Here is a 16,165-nt window from a genome sequence, read left to right on the forward strand (position 1 = left end):
TACAAATCCATTTACCTTGAATGTCTCTCTCTCTTTTTTAGTTTTTTCATTGTACCAAGGCTCATCGTTACGTGGATTACTCTGCCAGACATATTTCAGAGTCGTGCACACAGTAGCTTTGCTCAATAGGATGCACAAATACACTATCAGGAAAGCGTTGATAGATCTGAAAAATAGAGGTTTCTTTTTAGAATTCTTGCAACTATTTTTATAAAGAAAATCATGCAAATAAGCAGGAACAGAACTTCTTTAATCTTAAGAAGGGAATTGCAGAACAAGTGCTTTTGACAGTGCTGATACTCAGGGTCAGTTCATACATTTTAGCATTTCTTACTTTTTTAAAAAATAAAAGAGCTACTAAATGATGTAGCTCCTTGAAAGATATGCTTAATGGAATACACAGATTGCATGGAAAATCAGAGAGCATCTGAAACAAAAGGCAGCAGATTAGGGGATCATTTCTGTGCAAGTCATCCATGACAAAACCCAACAGCTTATACCAATTTTTGCCTACTATAATTACTCACTTTTCTACAGCAGAGCGTTTCTGAGATTTTCCTTGGTAGTTCAAAGCCATTTTTGTTTCCATACCAGTATAGACTGCCACACCTACAGAGGATTAAAGCAGAGCTCTTCAGGGACTCACAAGCCAGAAGGGACCCAGCTTTCACTGAGCCATCGGAGGCATCAGCGTGTACATGGGAACTTGACTCCCAGTTCAAGAAATCGGCATTACCCAAGGGCTGCTCAACTGCAGAAGGCTCAGTGGCTGCTAAGTAATGTTAATTGCACATATCCCTGAGCACTGACCGGCAGCCCAAGGATCACACACAGTTAGAGAAAATATCAGTCTTCCCTAACAGCCTTCATTCGAAATTACTGATGTCTAGGAATGTGATTCTAGCAAAAGTGTTCGGCAAAAGGATTTGGAAACAAGTCCCTATTCTTTGCAACTCAGGCACAAAGAAAAGCTTGCTTAGGTGTACTGACACAACCTGCATAGCATGGCAGCACCGCAGATATAGCCAGCACCCCCAGATTTTACCCTAGAAACTTTTCAAGCAGCTGGCATATAAATGCAACTGTAGAACCCTGGCAGACAGGCTGTAGATAAGTATTTTCTCTTTCTAGATATAGTGGTAGTGACAAATTCAAATGTTCATCAGAACTATAATAAAAAAAATGTTCACCATAAATCTTCTTGGTATTTTTGAGGGTAGCACCTTTCAGCAACAAGTTTTCGGGACCCAAAGACCTAAACATAAAAGAAGTTATAATAGTACATAGCTAAAAGAACATTCAAACTTCTTTACAATTTAAACACAGAGATAAACTATAAAGCTGAACTGATGTTATTTTACAGGTGATTACTTGATTAGTATGTTAATTTAGACTTTCCTTATTTTTCCACGCATGTACTTTTATTTCCATCTCATCTTATGTAGACTATCCTTGGTACTCAAGGTCCCAAATTTAATGGTGGGTTCTCAGTGAAGTTTTGGAGGAATAAGTACAAAACATTCACATGTAACATGTTCTAGTAATTATATAAAAAACCTGTTTTTAAAACCTTAGAAAATCTATCAATTTCAGCAGTCAATCAATGGCACCAAAGTCAGCTTATTTTGCTCCCACTCCTGTTTTTATTTCTCTTTGAACGTCCCGCCCATGACCCTTGGCTGCTTCTCTTTCTTCAGGAGGGTGCAGAGGCTGCTGGCAGGAATACAGTGGCTAAGGAGCACCGTGGGTTTTCTTCCAGCACACGAGCACTCAATGCTGGAAGCCCCGTCCCTGTGTCCTGGGCCATTCCCTGGGGGCTCTACGGGCTGTCACTTGGAGATTGTCCACAGCTCCCACTCACAGCTACAGAAAGCTTCCCCAGTCCCCCGGTGGGCTCAGATGAGTCACCAAGTGGCAGAAGAAAGCAAGCAGGGGGATTAATAACAGGTCTCCTTTAATAAAGGAGATATTTGGAACAGCTGAAGAGAAACAGACATTCCCTAGTGATAGCAACAGTTCAGATCCTTGAAATTTGGTGTAGATGCCTCCTAACTTTGAGGGGAACAGTGAGAGAGCTCCAAGACTAACCTGGCTATGGGCTCTTGGTTACTTCTGTAGATAATAATTCTTCCAACAAATCTGCAATTAAAAAGTACACGAGAAACTTGAAATACAAACATATGAACATTAAAAAGAGCTACTACAAACACACTAAAATGTCATCATCAGGAGACGGGAACATAGTAATTCATGCAGCTGAGAGGTCAAGGCTCCAGAAGGGACAAACCACAGCCCACCACCCTGGGTGCCTCCCCGCTGCCACCCCCAGCACAGCAGGAACTGACCATGCCCGGGCACCCCCAGCTCATCTCAGTCACGGCGTAAAACACGCGGCAGCAAGCCTCCTTCACGGGATTTAACCACCAAGACAGCTTAATCCTGGAATGCATTTTACTTGGAAGGTACGCTGGCCTAAAAATAGGTGCATGCACCACTACTAGAGCTGAGCTGACAAAAATAGAACTCATTACGCCACGATGAGTGTTTGTCGGAGAGGCTTTGCTGCAAAGGAACTGAGACCTGAAGCAGCCCAGCGTTGACTTTGCCACCCTCATCCAGAAGCCCCGTAGCTCACTGCTGCCTCCAGAAACCTGTCATTTGCTGACAACAAACACACCCCTCGCTTTATTGAGCTTTAACTTATATTTAGAGATGTGGCCGAGGCTTTGGTAGCAGGCTGGGAGGGGGGGCAGCGCGGATGCCCACACTCACTTGTAGAGGTCTGGCTGCGGCTGTTCGCACTCAATCGTGGCTGTGAGGGCATCTATGGCTTCATCCGTGCAGAGCACGGTGGTATCCCGCACCGCGTAGTGAGTCTGGCAAGAGAAGCACACACCTTTCAGCAGCAGCCCCAGGAACGCAGCTCGGGCTGCAGGCGGGCCCGCCGGCACCCAGCACCTCTGCATCTCCCCCGGGGGCTGCAGGTGCCCCCCCCGGGACACCAGAGGTAATGAGAGGCCAGCCCCAGCATCGGCGGGCTCAAAGCTGTTTTTAGGCGCTGCGAAGGTTCGTCGCTCGCAATTAGCTGGGGAGCCCACGGAGGATCAGCTCGCTGCCTGCGAGCGCTATTTATAGGAGCTGCTGGCGGCTCCGAACCACTGCGGGCTGTGCGACAGGCTGCCTTAATCCGTCCTCACAAACAAATGCATTAAAAAGCTTCCTCAGCTCATTGCCTTTGTGTTCCTCTCGTTGGGCACTGCAGGAGGAACTGCCATGCCATACACGTAGCTGTGACGTTATAAATGCCCACCTTAATGCTTGGCCTGGGAACTGCCTGGGTTTTCATACTGAAAGCACACCCACACCTCTGCTATAAATCGCAGCTTCTGTGGAACAGTTCAGAACTGTTCATACAATGCCCAATATCAAACCAGGCCCCTGTGCCGAGTTTTGCATCCGACGCTCCAGTCACCATGGACACCGTGCAGTTACTGAGCGATACAGCCTCCTAATCAATTCCTCCATCCTTACATCCACAGTCCCTTAGCCTCTTTAGAAAACACATGCTCTTTTAGACAACGTATGGCTGAAGATTCTTGCTTCAAAGGCAGAGCCCTGCCACAATCCATTTTATAACTCTGCCCCAGTTCCACGTAACTAGGCATCCTTCCCACATGCACAGCCTGACACACACCAGAAAAACATACAACACGGCAGGCAGCAGCTATTAGTGCAGAGGAGGTTTTATGACTACCTGGGTGTGCTTCCCCTGCCCTAGTTTTGCGGCACACCCTTGTTCCTAATGTTAGATGTATTTCCTCAAACAGCACTTGCTTTTCTACTCCCTCCCTGCACCTTTTAATTCATTTTCCGTCTTCATCTTGTCAAGAAGCTGGAGATAGCCCCTCTTTACCTACAGGAATCCATAAACCAAGAAAAATATAGCGCTTAATATAGAAATTTAGCATTCCACTTAACGAGTCAAGTTAGTAAAAGCCAAGACGCTGAAAAAGTTACGTTAACTCATGCATATGATGCACCTGACACTACTAAGCAACTGCCCATTTAATATGGATATCTATTTTTAGCCTCGTGCCACTTCAAAGCTCTTACTAGTATAACCACTCTGGTACGTCAATGCTGCACCAGCTCCTACACAAACTTTTCAGTACCAATTAACAGCCACCAATAAAGATCGGAGCTGCAAACCCCATACAGGCAGATCAACACTGGTAATTCCCACGAACTTCAGAGTGTGCCAAAACGTATCATGAAATTTTAAAGTAACTTCCACTCTTACTACTGCAGTTGCTAATATCTGTATAAATATTTATCAAACGCAAGTGAAAACAAATGTTCATGTCGTATGACAAATGTAATTTTCTTTTTGTCATTACTTCTTTCCCTTGGAGAAGGGGAAAAAAATAAAGGAAGAAAACACACTAAAGAAGAGATTCGTCCTGAGCAAGACTAATATCAAATTTCAGTTCTTGATTCAGTAAGGGGGAAAGCAAAAAAAAAAATACATAAAAATCCCCTTTCCTTCCCCCTTCCTACCCTCACCTCCAAGAAAGAAAAAACAAAGGGGATTTTTTTCTCACTGGTGAAAAGTTCCCCAAATCATACGACTCAAGACAGAGTGCCTCAGAAAGTCCCAGATGTCACTGAAATAGCTCGGTTAAGTAAGAGAAGTGCTGGCAGGTACTGAAAAGGGAGCTATACGCTGAAGCAGCTGTGGTTGCTGCATTACCTACGCACCGGCCTTCGTGACATGCAATAGGAGCAGGGAAGCAGTAAGACATTGCCTAGGACGGATGGTAATGCGGCAAAGCCGTATTATTATTTATTGATATTGTTTTTTTATTGGTGTTTGTTTTGATAAAGATGGAATCAATTTGGAGCAGCGCCAGTGAGAAGAGCTGTTTAAAAAAAAAAGAAAAATAAACAATCCACAGAGCACTTCAGTGCTGACTCACTGATGAGCAGACGGAGGGAGGAAATGTTAAATATAGCCACACAGCCGTGGGGACAGGTTACACGGGAGCATCTTCCAGTTAACCTCACTCTCTCACACACCCCATACACGCACAAACTTCAGCCACAGCTGCCCCAGCACACCAGAGCAGCAGTCCTGCACGCCGCCCAGCCATCCCCATCACCTTGAAATTCGACTCGCCATCCAGGCTCGCTGTAGTGACGTAACAGGTCCCATCAACACTACTTGAGGCCAAAAATATCAAGTCACAGGGGAAGGTCTCATCTGCTTTCACTTCTACTATGTCTCCAACCTGGAAGAAAGGAAGCATTTCAACAAAAAGCCCTCTCAGTTATTATTAGATACTTAGAGATTTAGTTTCTCTCAAAGCCTAGAAGAAACCACCTTGGCTAAAAGGGACATCAGGGAGTCCAAGATCATGATCGGAGTCACAACGACTCCAACGACCCAGCTCGCTCCCCCGGGGCTCCCCTCCGAGCACCCCAGCAGCCTGCTGGGCAGCCCCAATACCCACGGGGTGGGCGCGCGTCCCAGCACCGGACCGCAGCCCAACAGGTCAATCCCACCCAGCACCAACGCAGACTGCCCACGCGGCGAGGTTATTATTTATTTCCCTGCTGAATCTTGACGAAGCCAGAGACTCTGTACTAATCTGAAGTGCTGGGTGATAAATTTATGTCAAAGCTAGTGTGCTTTCCCGGTGTCCTTGGGAGTGTTGGAAATAGAAGAGGACTGCCTGTCCCAGACAAATGCAGAACGCTGACAGATCTGTCATTTGTCAGCCCTGGCACAGCTTTTGTAAGACAGCCTCTCAAAAGCAGTCAAACAAAGGAAGCTTCACTTATTAACAGGGAAGGGCTCTCAGAGCATCTTGTGCGAAAGCCAGAGACTTTGTGCAGCTCGGCAAGACCGCAGCACAGCCCTCCTGCAGGCACCAGTGCCTATCACCCACCCTAGTGCCCCATCCATTTCACTCACATGTGAATTCTCTACTAACGATTACCTTGATTTTTTCACTCTCCTTCTGCACTTGCTTTGCATTTTCAACAATGAAGACAGTACTCTTGTTCACTTCATTGTCAGCTCTGTGTCTCAACCAGTCCTCATATCCCTAGGCACACAAATACAGGCAACACAAACTTGTAACAGAGCAAGTAAACGAATGAAATAGGATGACTGGAGGTGGAGAGAGAGAGAAAAAAAAGTTAAACAGTCCTCAGAACTCCTTCATGCCTGACTAAATATCAATCAGAGCAGCTCAAACTGAATCAATTTATTTTAAAAACTTTATATGCATATTTGAAAGATTCGGAACAGATAAAAGTAACAAAAATAATCTATATGCAGTGCATGCAATGATCAGCTAAATTACTGTAACATGTTTCTATTATTCTCAGCGTTGGCAAGAGCAGACTGATAATACGAATAACATGCTTAGCACCCTGTGACTCCCTTTCCTATGGTAACGCAGGGCAAGACTCTTCCTCTTCTGTCTTCACTAAAAGAATAAAACATTCATATTTGAAGCAGATGGATTTTACTCTCGCTCTGCCTTTTTGGCCCCTGCAGAAGAAACTTATTATTTAATACTTCTGAGGAGGAAATTTAAAATGGCACATGTGCATATGATGGGAGGAAAATGGTCTCTCAGCACCGCAAGAAAGAGGACTACATAGCTTCAAGACTAGCTGAGTTTGACCAGAACCTGTCTTTTGCATTTACTAACAAGGGAGCAGAGCACAGGCTATATTTGGAGCACATCTCTATTCTGCAAAGAGTCAGAGAACATTTCTAAAAAGAGAAGAAAAATTCAAGCAAAGCCAGAACTAGCGAGGCAGCCACAGTACTAACCTTTACGATCCACCACAGTTTGCTTTCAACAATATATAGAGATGTTTTACATTGCACCATGCACCATTACACCATTACACCAGCATCCATATTCAGCATGCAGTCTCTCTTGAGGAGGACCGCTACACACGGCTGACCTCCTGAAGGGGTTACCAAACTTACCAGCCCATTTTGACAATTTCTGAGTATACTCAAATAAACATTCAGCTTTTTCTCCATCATATGTCCCAAAGAGCACAAGAACATCCCTACAGGAAGGCATTCTTCCTCTCCCCAAATTACTGCGTTTACCTGTTTGATGGCTGTGACGGTGATCACAAAGAAGAGCGGAAGGCCACTGGTTATCGGACTGGTCGGGGTGTCCACTATCACCTGCAGACAGAAGGAACATACTGGTGACAACTTGCTTTCAGGCAGAAGAAGAAACAAAAGCTCTGGCCGCTGGAGTGAAAGGGTGCTTGGTACACTTGGATGTAAAGTGTACTATCGCACCCCAGCACAGAAGGAGGGAAGGAAGGGGCACACAGGAAGGGCTAGCAAAGGCATCCTGAGGATGCTCTCCTCCATCTCAAGACAGCTACCCCTTCTCCTGAAGGCCATGGGATGTCCTCAGGTGGGAAAAAGTCTTTCAGAAGTAGTTTAAAATCTCAATTTGACCTCACCCTAGTGGAAAATAAAAGCCTGGATGAAAGGGTTGCTGGGGACGGGTTACAAAAACGCAACCGCTCAAGTGTTGAGGCGAACAAGTCTCCTCCTGCCATGGGATGTACTGGAGAGGACTAAGGCAGGGAAGGAGGATGGTGCAGAGGCAGCAGCAATGCACAAAGAGAAAAACACCTCAGGAAGACCATTTCTCCCTTTGGCCATGAAGATTGGGGCACAACCAAACCCCAAAATACGGGTAGTTGTGAGCAGGAGGGCAGTACCAGTCCTCTTGAACCACTGACACTGAGAGGTTAAAAGCAACATGCACCAGCCCGATTTACCAAGGAAATATATTGTGAAACGGCACAGGAATACTTGAGTAAAACAGAAACTAACATTTTGCCTTCGAGCTCTGAAACACGGGAGTTAAGAGCGTGGTTTAAACAGCACAAAGACCACACAAGGGCCTTCAGGTCAATGGTTGGAGTCCTTCAGCTAGGTGCAGTGCTCATCGTGCCTTGAGCTAGCTAGCGCTGCAGCAAAGACCAATTCCCTAAGAACAAAGCCCAGCAGAGCCCCTTCAACATCAATACCACCTCTGGGCTGTGGGAAACCACTGTTTCTATTGACTGCATCACGGCTTGGCCTAAAGGGGAAGAACAGCGGAACAGGCTCATAATTAGGAGGAACTCATGTAAGAGCAGGAAAAGCTGCACTGTTTGCCCACTGAAGAGATTCATCATGAAGGTGTCCTCTCCCACACGACAACACAAAAAGCCTTTCACCTCACAGCTGGTGGGCCCAAGGGTGTCGCCCAGGGCAGGTATCAGGTGCCTGCCCCAGCTGCTCCACGCATGCATCGTTCTGGCAGCAGGAGGGCAGCAGCCCAAAAGCAAACAGAGAATTCAGCCCCCAACAACTTCTGTGCCGAGATGCAGCCATCCATCTGTGCACGCCTCATAGCTCCCTGCCAGCAGGCACTGCCAGCAGCGACGCTTGCAGCGTCACTCAAAATACTGTGTGGGGACCAAAGCCACCAGGGCAGACCCCAAGGGCTTCCCCTGGGGCACCTTTAAATCAGGGCACAAAAATTTGGCCATTTTCCTGGCATCCCCAGAGAGGATGGGAGCACAAGGGGCAGATGCGGAGAGCTATGACGGCAAGGGACTGGGAAGCTCAGCAGAAAGGCTTTGTGTCCCCACAAAGGGACTTTGTTGTGCTCTGTTTGTTTGCGCTTCCCTGGCACGCTCACAAACAGCATCTGCATGTTTGTTGTTTTAGGCTCTCTGTTAAAAGCTGCGTTAAGCACAGAACTGCTCTTATCGGCTGGGAGGAAGCCATGTGGAATTTTTTAACTCTTTGAAATGCTGCACGTTGTATTCTTACCCTGCACGACCGGACCCAAGCTGAGAAGTGCCAAACAACGCTGAAGTGGAACAGCTACATCACAAGTAGCCAGGTAAGCAGAATGAGGGCAGACCAAGCTAAACACAACAAGTACCTCCAGGAACACAACACCCTGCTTCACCCAAATGGCTGTAACATGTTTACAGACAGAAAGCTGTAGAAACCAGACTTTGGAGAACTTCAAGTGAGGATGGTGCAAAGCACTGCACAGTCACATCACACAAAGCCCCGCACGTCCAGATGGCCACTTAGAGAGGCAATACAAAGTATAGGTCAGTCAACCCAAATTTATCTTGCTAGAAGTGGACAGATCTTGTAAACACAAGAGGAACTCTGACTTTCAGCTAGGCAGAGCAAGGCAGAGGGAAGGGATATCTACCCTGGGCTTCCTGAGACTCCCACTGCTACCCCGTGGGAGTTTTCTGCACCAGACAAGATGCAGCTGTATGTATTTATTTAAACAAACAGTACGATTACTGTCCACACAAATGCTGTATTACAGAGGTATGAACACAAGTACTGGATAAGGTCCCTGGAATAACTCATTTATATATTTGGAGATTGCTACTGCACTCCGTATGCAGCCTGTGGCTCAACACAGTTCTTCTGCCTGTCACTGTTGGTGGAAAGCAGAGGGACACAAGAGCAGCGTGCCAAAACATCAAAGGCAGACTCATTTGAAGCTATTTTTTGACACGCTTTAGGACTTTAACAGCTTAATTTGGATCCACTTAAGAGTGACAAAATCCTTCTGTTACTTAACAGTTTCTTCCAAATTCATTGTTTACTATACTGAAGACCACAATCCAGAAGTCATCCTTATCTATCTAAAATAACATTTTTTTTTTTATTCCTGGCACCTCCTAAATAAGGTGATTGCTATCAGCTTGGTCCCTCTACAAATACACCTCGACCACACTTACTTCAGACCATCTGTCTCCTCCAGGAGTTGACTTAGTTTCCTTTGAGCATTGCAATAGATGGACCAACAAAACAGTTATTCATATCCCTGTTAGTGCACTAATTAGTGTCTTACGGTTAACGTGTGTATTTTTTCTTCCTCTCTCTCTACCAAGAGCTGAATTTGGAGTCACAGCAGGTAGAGGAGATGCGGCAGGCGATGCCCAGCGGGGCTCCCTGGGCACACACTGCTCAGGTACAAATCTACCGTGCAGAGAACAGCCCAACTGCTGCCACACTGCACCCTTAATGCAGCACTTGCGACAATTCCAATAATTTAAAGTAATTTAAAGATAAACACCAACATTTAAGCTATAAATGCCGTTTTACTAAGTTATAACCCTTGATATTTTATGTGAGTGGAGTTACTGTGAGTGCTTTTCTTGGGATGAGTGAAGTCTCCAGCAGCTCCAGAATGATGAGCACCAGGGGCTGTTGGCTACTTCACGGGGCGGTATGAGTGCTGCCAGAGTGTGTTTGGTTGGGTTTGTTTTTCCCTCTCTAGTGGAGCATGAGGATTGCTTCCTTATTTTAGAGGCAGTCACAGATCACAGAACAACAATGAGGAGGAAGAGCAAGGCTTTTATCTCACCTGCATACATCCGCGTCTAAAATGGGCAAGCAGCTAAACTACAGGGAGTTCTGTAGGCAGGACCAAGAACACACAGTGTTCTTAAGGACCAGAGGGCCAGCAGACAAAATGCAATGCTGCATCACTAAATGGCCATCTCCACAAGAAGGGCATTCTGCCTCCAGGGCGTCACTTCAGCACAAGGCAAGTTACAAATTCACTCTGACAAAAGGGAGCAGTGCCAGTGAAATCAAGCGATGGCCGAGAGCCAGCTGATGCCAGGGTGAACTGGCCTTTCTGCAGCGCTGCCAGGAGGAGCCACGCACAGCCGTTACCTCAGGATCCCCCGTTTCTGCGGCAGGCACTGAAATGGCTGTAAACCACAACTCTTTACTGTCAGGATAAAGAAATGAGGTCTTTTAACCATGCAGACCAGGAGCAAGTGATACCCTGAGACCTGAATCAACAAAATCCCGGAGAAGCCGTCTAAGAGCAGGCTGTTTGCAGTAGCTCTACAGTGCTGTTTACGAGGTTGGTGGGGTAGGAGTTTGGATGCCTCTTTCTAGCCCTAGAGTAAGCTGTCTACTAAGCCTTGGGTCTGAGTATTGGATTTTAAAAGGTGAGTGAAAGCACTGTGGTGACTCTTCCAAACTTGCCACCTCTTCTCAAAACGCATTTTGACAGCCTGCTTTTCTTTTTGGTTGACAGAACAGAAAACAAACATTCAGGTTTGCTCAGAATTTGTTCCTTAGCAAAGCCACAAAGCAGAGAGATAAGGTTCATCTCTGTATAAAATCTGTTGTTTTGTCTGTGGAGAATAGCATCCTGAAACTCCACATTCCCAAAGCGCATGCTATGCCTCTTCCAAATTCTGTTGAGTACAGCCTCTCTGCCCTGGGCTGCCCTGAAAGTCACTGTAAGACGTATGAACATTACATAACCTGGAAAAATGCACATTGTTATGCAGCAGAAGTAATGAAGGTGATAAAAAACTAGACCTTAATTCTGCAGAATTATACACGTATTTTCACTGGTTGACCGATCTTAATGTTTAGAGTTAAAATGGTTTTTAAATCATTTTGGCAGTCATTTGAACGCTGCCTCAGACAGGCCCAAACATTTAATTGTTTGTATGCGCTGAATGGCTTACCAGAATTATAACACAGCTTCCAATTTAAAAAAAAACAACAAACACAAACACCAAGAGAGTCAGTTTTGAACCTCAATTCTTGCTGTTCAATCTGTGCTTACAAACAATATGCAAATAAAAACACCCTGGCATCCATCTCGGTGGAGGAAGCTCTTACCTGCACGAGGAAGATGATAAGGAAGTAGAAGTTGGCAATTCTCCTAAACTGCTCAAAAAGGTTCTTCGGGAGGAAGTTCCAGATTGTGTACTGTGGGGAGAGAGGAACAGGAGCTGTTGGGCACGCTGCAGCTTTCGTGATGCCAACACAAACAGATCAAGACACAGAGCTTGATGCGGACTACAAAATGAGAGGTATCTGCACAGAGCAGGAAACGAGTTTTCCCTTTAAACTGAGACGAATGGTGGCAGCAGGTACACGAACCGCTGCCGTCATCTCCCTGAAGCTGCAGCTGGGGCCGCAGCCTCCTCTTGCTCCCGGCAAGGCAAGGCAGCAGGTCCCGGCATCGCCGGGCAGCTGCTACTATCGGTGCAGCTGTGCGCTGCGATGCGGCCGTGCTCCAGCTTCCACTTCCAGCATCACACCGCAAACTCTGGCTCTCTCCACCAGTTCACTACGCAGTTCAAAGTGCTTTGCAGTTATGTGGGGCTTTTTTGTTTGTTTTAAAGCAGTCAACAGCTTCTCTTTTGTTAAAATATCCCAAACCACTCAGCTGGAGACAGCAGAGGAAAAAGAAGATAAACACCACGGGATTTGTTTCAGGAAGCAACTTCTACATAGGCATTTCAAGAGACACAATTTAACAAAGAAATAATGCACAGTGCAGAGGTTTTTTTCCAAATTAAATCTTGGAGTTGCTGTTCTGCTCAGAAAAAAGTCACGCTGCCCATACAAATCTGTTAGGCTGTGCTTCGTTATCATTTTAAGAAGGCTGCTGAATCATTTGCTCTGGAAAACATGGAATTTAAGAACAACGTGGAAAATAACAGGTCTAATATCTGACCTTTCAGTGTGCCTTGAATAAACAATGAACAACAAGCAGCCAAGTCTCAAGGCCAATAATCCTTTAATTAAAAAAAGACACAGGTCAGGTAAGAAAAATCCATGACATGCAAATAAAAATGAAAAAAAGACAACACTAAAAAATAAACTAGAGACGATCTACAGAATTAATGCTAAAACAAACAGTTTATCAGAAATAGAACTGAAGTACTGGAAAGGGTTTTCCAAAGGACTCTCTTGCATGTCAGGGAAAAGTCACCGGGAATGCTACACACGTTAAAGGTGTTTTGATTTTAAACTTGTCTGCAATATAAATGCAGACAGCATAGAGTCTTAAAAAACAAACAAGGTCCAAGTTGTATAAAAAAGAAAGGAGTGAAAGAAAACCCTTACAGCTCATCTACAGTAAAACTGAAGCCCAACAGTATGCTGAGCATCATGACTCCTAAACAACATAACATGCATCCAGCTGTGTTGACAATATTGGATGCCACTTGCTTGATATTTTACTTGAATCAGCTTCAAATCTTTTGAAATAGCTTCACGAATGTCATGGAAAAAAGCTAAGCAGAAGGCAGACGGGTGTCATCACAGTTTTCCACAATAAACAAAAGCTAGATTAATACAGCATGAATGTTTCCCCTTTCATCCAAAGGGATAAACCAAGCATGGTTATTTTTGTCCTGCTTGAAGAGAGAAAAAAAGCCACAAAACAAAAAATAGGTGAATCACATGAATCTATCCATTTACAAAATAATCCCCACTCCCTTTCACAAACCGAAACTGCTGTCATCTCACAATCGGTACTGCACTTAACTGGAAGGTAAGATCAGGCTGAAGCACACGTGCAGGGAACGCACGCGCGCTGCCCACCCGTGCAGAGAGCGAGCTCACCTTGGACGAGACGATCCTGTTATCGCAGAACTTCTGTGCCACATACGCATCTGTTTCCGAAACCGTCCGGTGCCCAACCACCACGGTGCGCGTACCAACCCGCTTCTCCTCCCCGGCACACTGTTGGGGCAACAGGAAAGGGAAAATTTAGCTTGTCTCAAAAAAAAAAAAATCTGATATTTGTATTAGCAGCTTACAGCTTCAGAATACACCGTGTTGTTCTTTAATCCGCTTTTCTGCCCCATCAAAAGCAGGAAGACCGAGAGAATAATTCAGAGAAACCAAGGCAAAGCTGAGCCAGCAGCCCAGGAGCCCCCCTGCTGCCAGCCATCCCCCCCCGGTCCCCGTGGAGACCCCCTCCTGCACACATCGAACCCTTCCTCACGCCAGCGCGGACTGCACAAAAGCAGTTTTAGCTCTGGGGCTCAACAGGCTCCAGGCTTCCCCCCAGGATCCCACAGAAGGTGGGATCCGCACCCTCCTTCGCTCTTTTCTCCTGCCAAACCCTCAAGCCTGCCTGAAACATCTCCCTGCCTCCCTCGGGCACGCAGGCTTAGGGCAGAACTTTAAAAAAAAAAAAAGGTGTACTTCTGCCGGTTCTGCATCCAAAATAAAAACACAAATAACGGAGCAGACAGTTTCACATCGCAAACTCACTGCCTGGAAAGCCTATTTTAAAAGAAAAAGCGTACATTTTAACTTTCATACAAATGCCAGCTATGTCAACAGAACGTCAGGAGAATTCACGGCTTGTCTCCGCAAGCGGCCGAGCGCTTCAGCAGCGTTTGTTCTGCACAGGGGCACCGAGACCACCGGGCACGGGTGGCTCCGGGGGGAGGCACCACCCAGGAGGCTCTTCAGGAGCCTGTGTCTCAGCGGGGGAGATGCATCACAGCCCTCAGAGATACCTGGGGTGCCAGGCAATCATTTCTTTTAATTTTATTATTTTTTTTTTTTAATATTTGCTATTTTACCATGAGTCCCTCACACCTGCCTGCACGCGCTCCCGTGTTAGCACTTCCCACCCAACTGCCAAGCCCCTGCTGCAAGGATGCAACGGCGGCTCTGCAAAAACCCTGAGCACCAAAACCCCTGAGCACCACGCTGCGGAGCGCCATCGTTCACCGCCTCTTCCGATGCAAGAGCGAGGGATTTCCAACAGAAAGTACCAGGCAACAGGTCTACAACAAACAAAAGCAAGCACGCAGCCCCCGCGTGCGTCACCCCCGCGAAGGCCAGAAGCAAAGGGGATTAAGGCACAGAGCTGGGGGCAGCCTCAGCACACCTGGGCATCTCCAGGGCACCCCAGGCAGTCAGTGCACCCTGCAGCCAGGTCACAGCACGGGAGGAGCAACCCCGCTGCCTGCTTTGCCTGTGCAAGTTCATTTGGTGTTGGGTTTGTGGGTTTTTGTTTTGTTTTTAAAGCAGAATGAGATGTCACAAGGGAATGATAACCTGTCGTCACGGTGTCACAGGGGCTTAATGACAAGCCCTCCGCTCGGCAGTGGCCAGGGGACAGATAAGAAAATACCAGGAGGGGAAGTATTTATAGCATGGTAGATCCGGGTCAGGCGAGGGAAGAATCCGTGGAAGCCAAGCACCAAGCAGTGCCTGTGCACCACAGACAGCTCTGACACCTTGGTGCCAAACCCCAGTGTCCATGCACAGGGTGCAGGACTGGCTCTGGCACAAACACATCCCTAGAGCAAGGCAGGAGGTACCTACAGCCTCCCCGGGGCATCTCTCCCAGCCCTGCCTGTCTCAGGATGCCTCTGCCCAGGTGGGCATCGCTTGCCCCCAAGGCCTTCTGCTAAAATCAGGTGACGGAGAGAGGAGCAGCAAACAGCACAAGATAGCCGCTCACAGGTAGCTTCAGCTGAAACCAAGACAGCTCAACAGAATGGGATTAGAATAGTGCCTGTGGTTATGCAGGTTACAAGCAAAGTATTTCGTCCTTCTGACGCCCCGACTCCCAGCAGTAGCACCAGACTGACACCGGGGTGTGCTTTGCGGGGTTGGACTTAAAATTATAAAGTGAATTTAAAATACCCATTAAGAGGATATGGAGTGGGGAAAAAGGGGCGCCTTATTAGACCAGGCTAAGGTTTTCTTAGAATTAGGTTTGGCGATTTTAAAACACGCGCAGGAAAGAATTTGTCACCGTTCATAGTCCAAGGGCATTATCAGGCAGCAGGGCTGCTGAAACACCAGCAGATGCTGCCTGTACTCCTATTAATTCCCAACCCTTGATCCTGTTTGTTTTGCAGCCCTGGCAGGGCAGGTGCCAAAAATGCAAAGGATGCGGAGGAGCAGAAGCAGCCAGCAGCCTCCCACCTCCACCGCGCAGAGGGGCTCCCGAAACGGGATCGGGCTGGCAGCCAGGGCGAGCCTTCGGCTCCAGCCTCCCAGCTTCCCCCCCATCCACACGCGGTGGCTAACGGCACGTCGTCTGGGCCAGCCACCTCACCCAAAGCCAGGAGCTCCAGCAGCAGCAGCCCCGTGCTGCTGGGAGAGCACCGGGAAACCCAGGGGAGGTGGGGATTTGCCAAACAAATGGCTGAGCACAAGGAGCAGAGAGCGGTAAAACCGTGCACCATCACTGCCCCAGTGGCCCTCTGGGTCACCAACAGATCGCCAAGGCTTAACAACGGAGACTTACCGGGAGATTTAGGGAGTAACTGCCATGTCTTT

General features: G+C 47.0%; 1 protein-coding gene across 7 annotated transcripts in view; it reads right to left on the reverse strand.

Moving 5' to 3' along the window:
- The window catches only part of ATP11C (ATPase phospholipid transporting 11C (ATP11C blood group)), a 59,771-nt gene that overhangs the window by 27,274 nt on the left and 16,332 nt on the right, over positions 1 to 16,165 (reverse strand). For all 7 annotated transcript variants that reach the window (XM_083796789.1, XM_083796788.1, XM_083796785.1 and 4 more), the window contains exons 2-11: positions 13,475 to 13,594; positions 11,738 to 11,827; positions 7,139 to 7,219; positions 6,000 to 6,107; positions 5,160 to 5,288; positions 2,773 to 2,876; positions 2,089 to 2,139; positions 1,191 to 1,255; positions 528 to 609; positions 16 to 166 (exon numbers count right to left, since the gene is read on the reverse strand). In XM_083796789.1, coding sequence (XP_083652915.1) covers positions 16 to 166; positions 528 to 609; positions 1,191 to 1,255; positions 2,089 to 2,139; positions 2,773 to 2,876; positions 5,160 to 5,288; positions 6,000 to 6,107; positions 7,139 to 7,219; positions 11,738 to 11,827; positions 13,475 to 13,594 — 981 coding nt within the window. The remainder of the gene's footprint in view (positions 1 to 15; positions 167 to 527; positions 610 to 1,190; positions 1,256 to 2,088; positions 2,140 to 2,772; positions 2,877 to 5,159; positions 5,289 to 5,999; positions 6,108 to 7,138; positions 7,220 to 11,737; positions 11,828 to 13,474; positions 13,595 to 16,165) is intronic.

Source organism: Anser anser (assembly GCF_964211835.1).
Source record: "Anser anser genome assembly, chromosome: 13".
Classification (NCBI taxonomy): Eukaryota; Metazoa; Chordata; class Aves; order Anseriformes; family Anatidae; genus Anser; species Anser anser.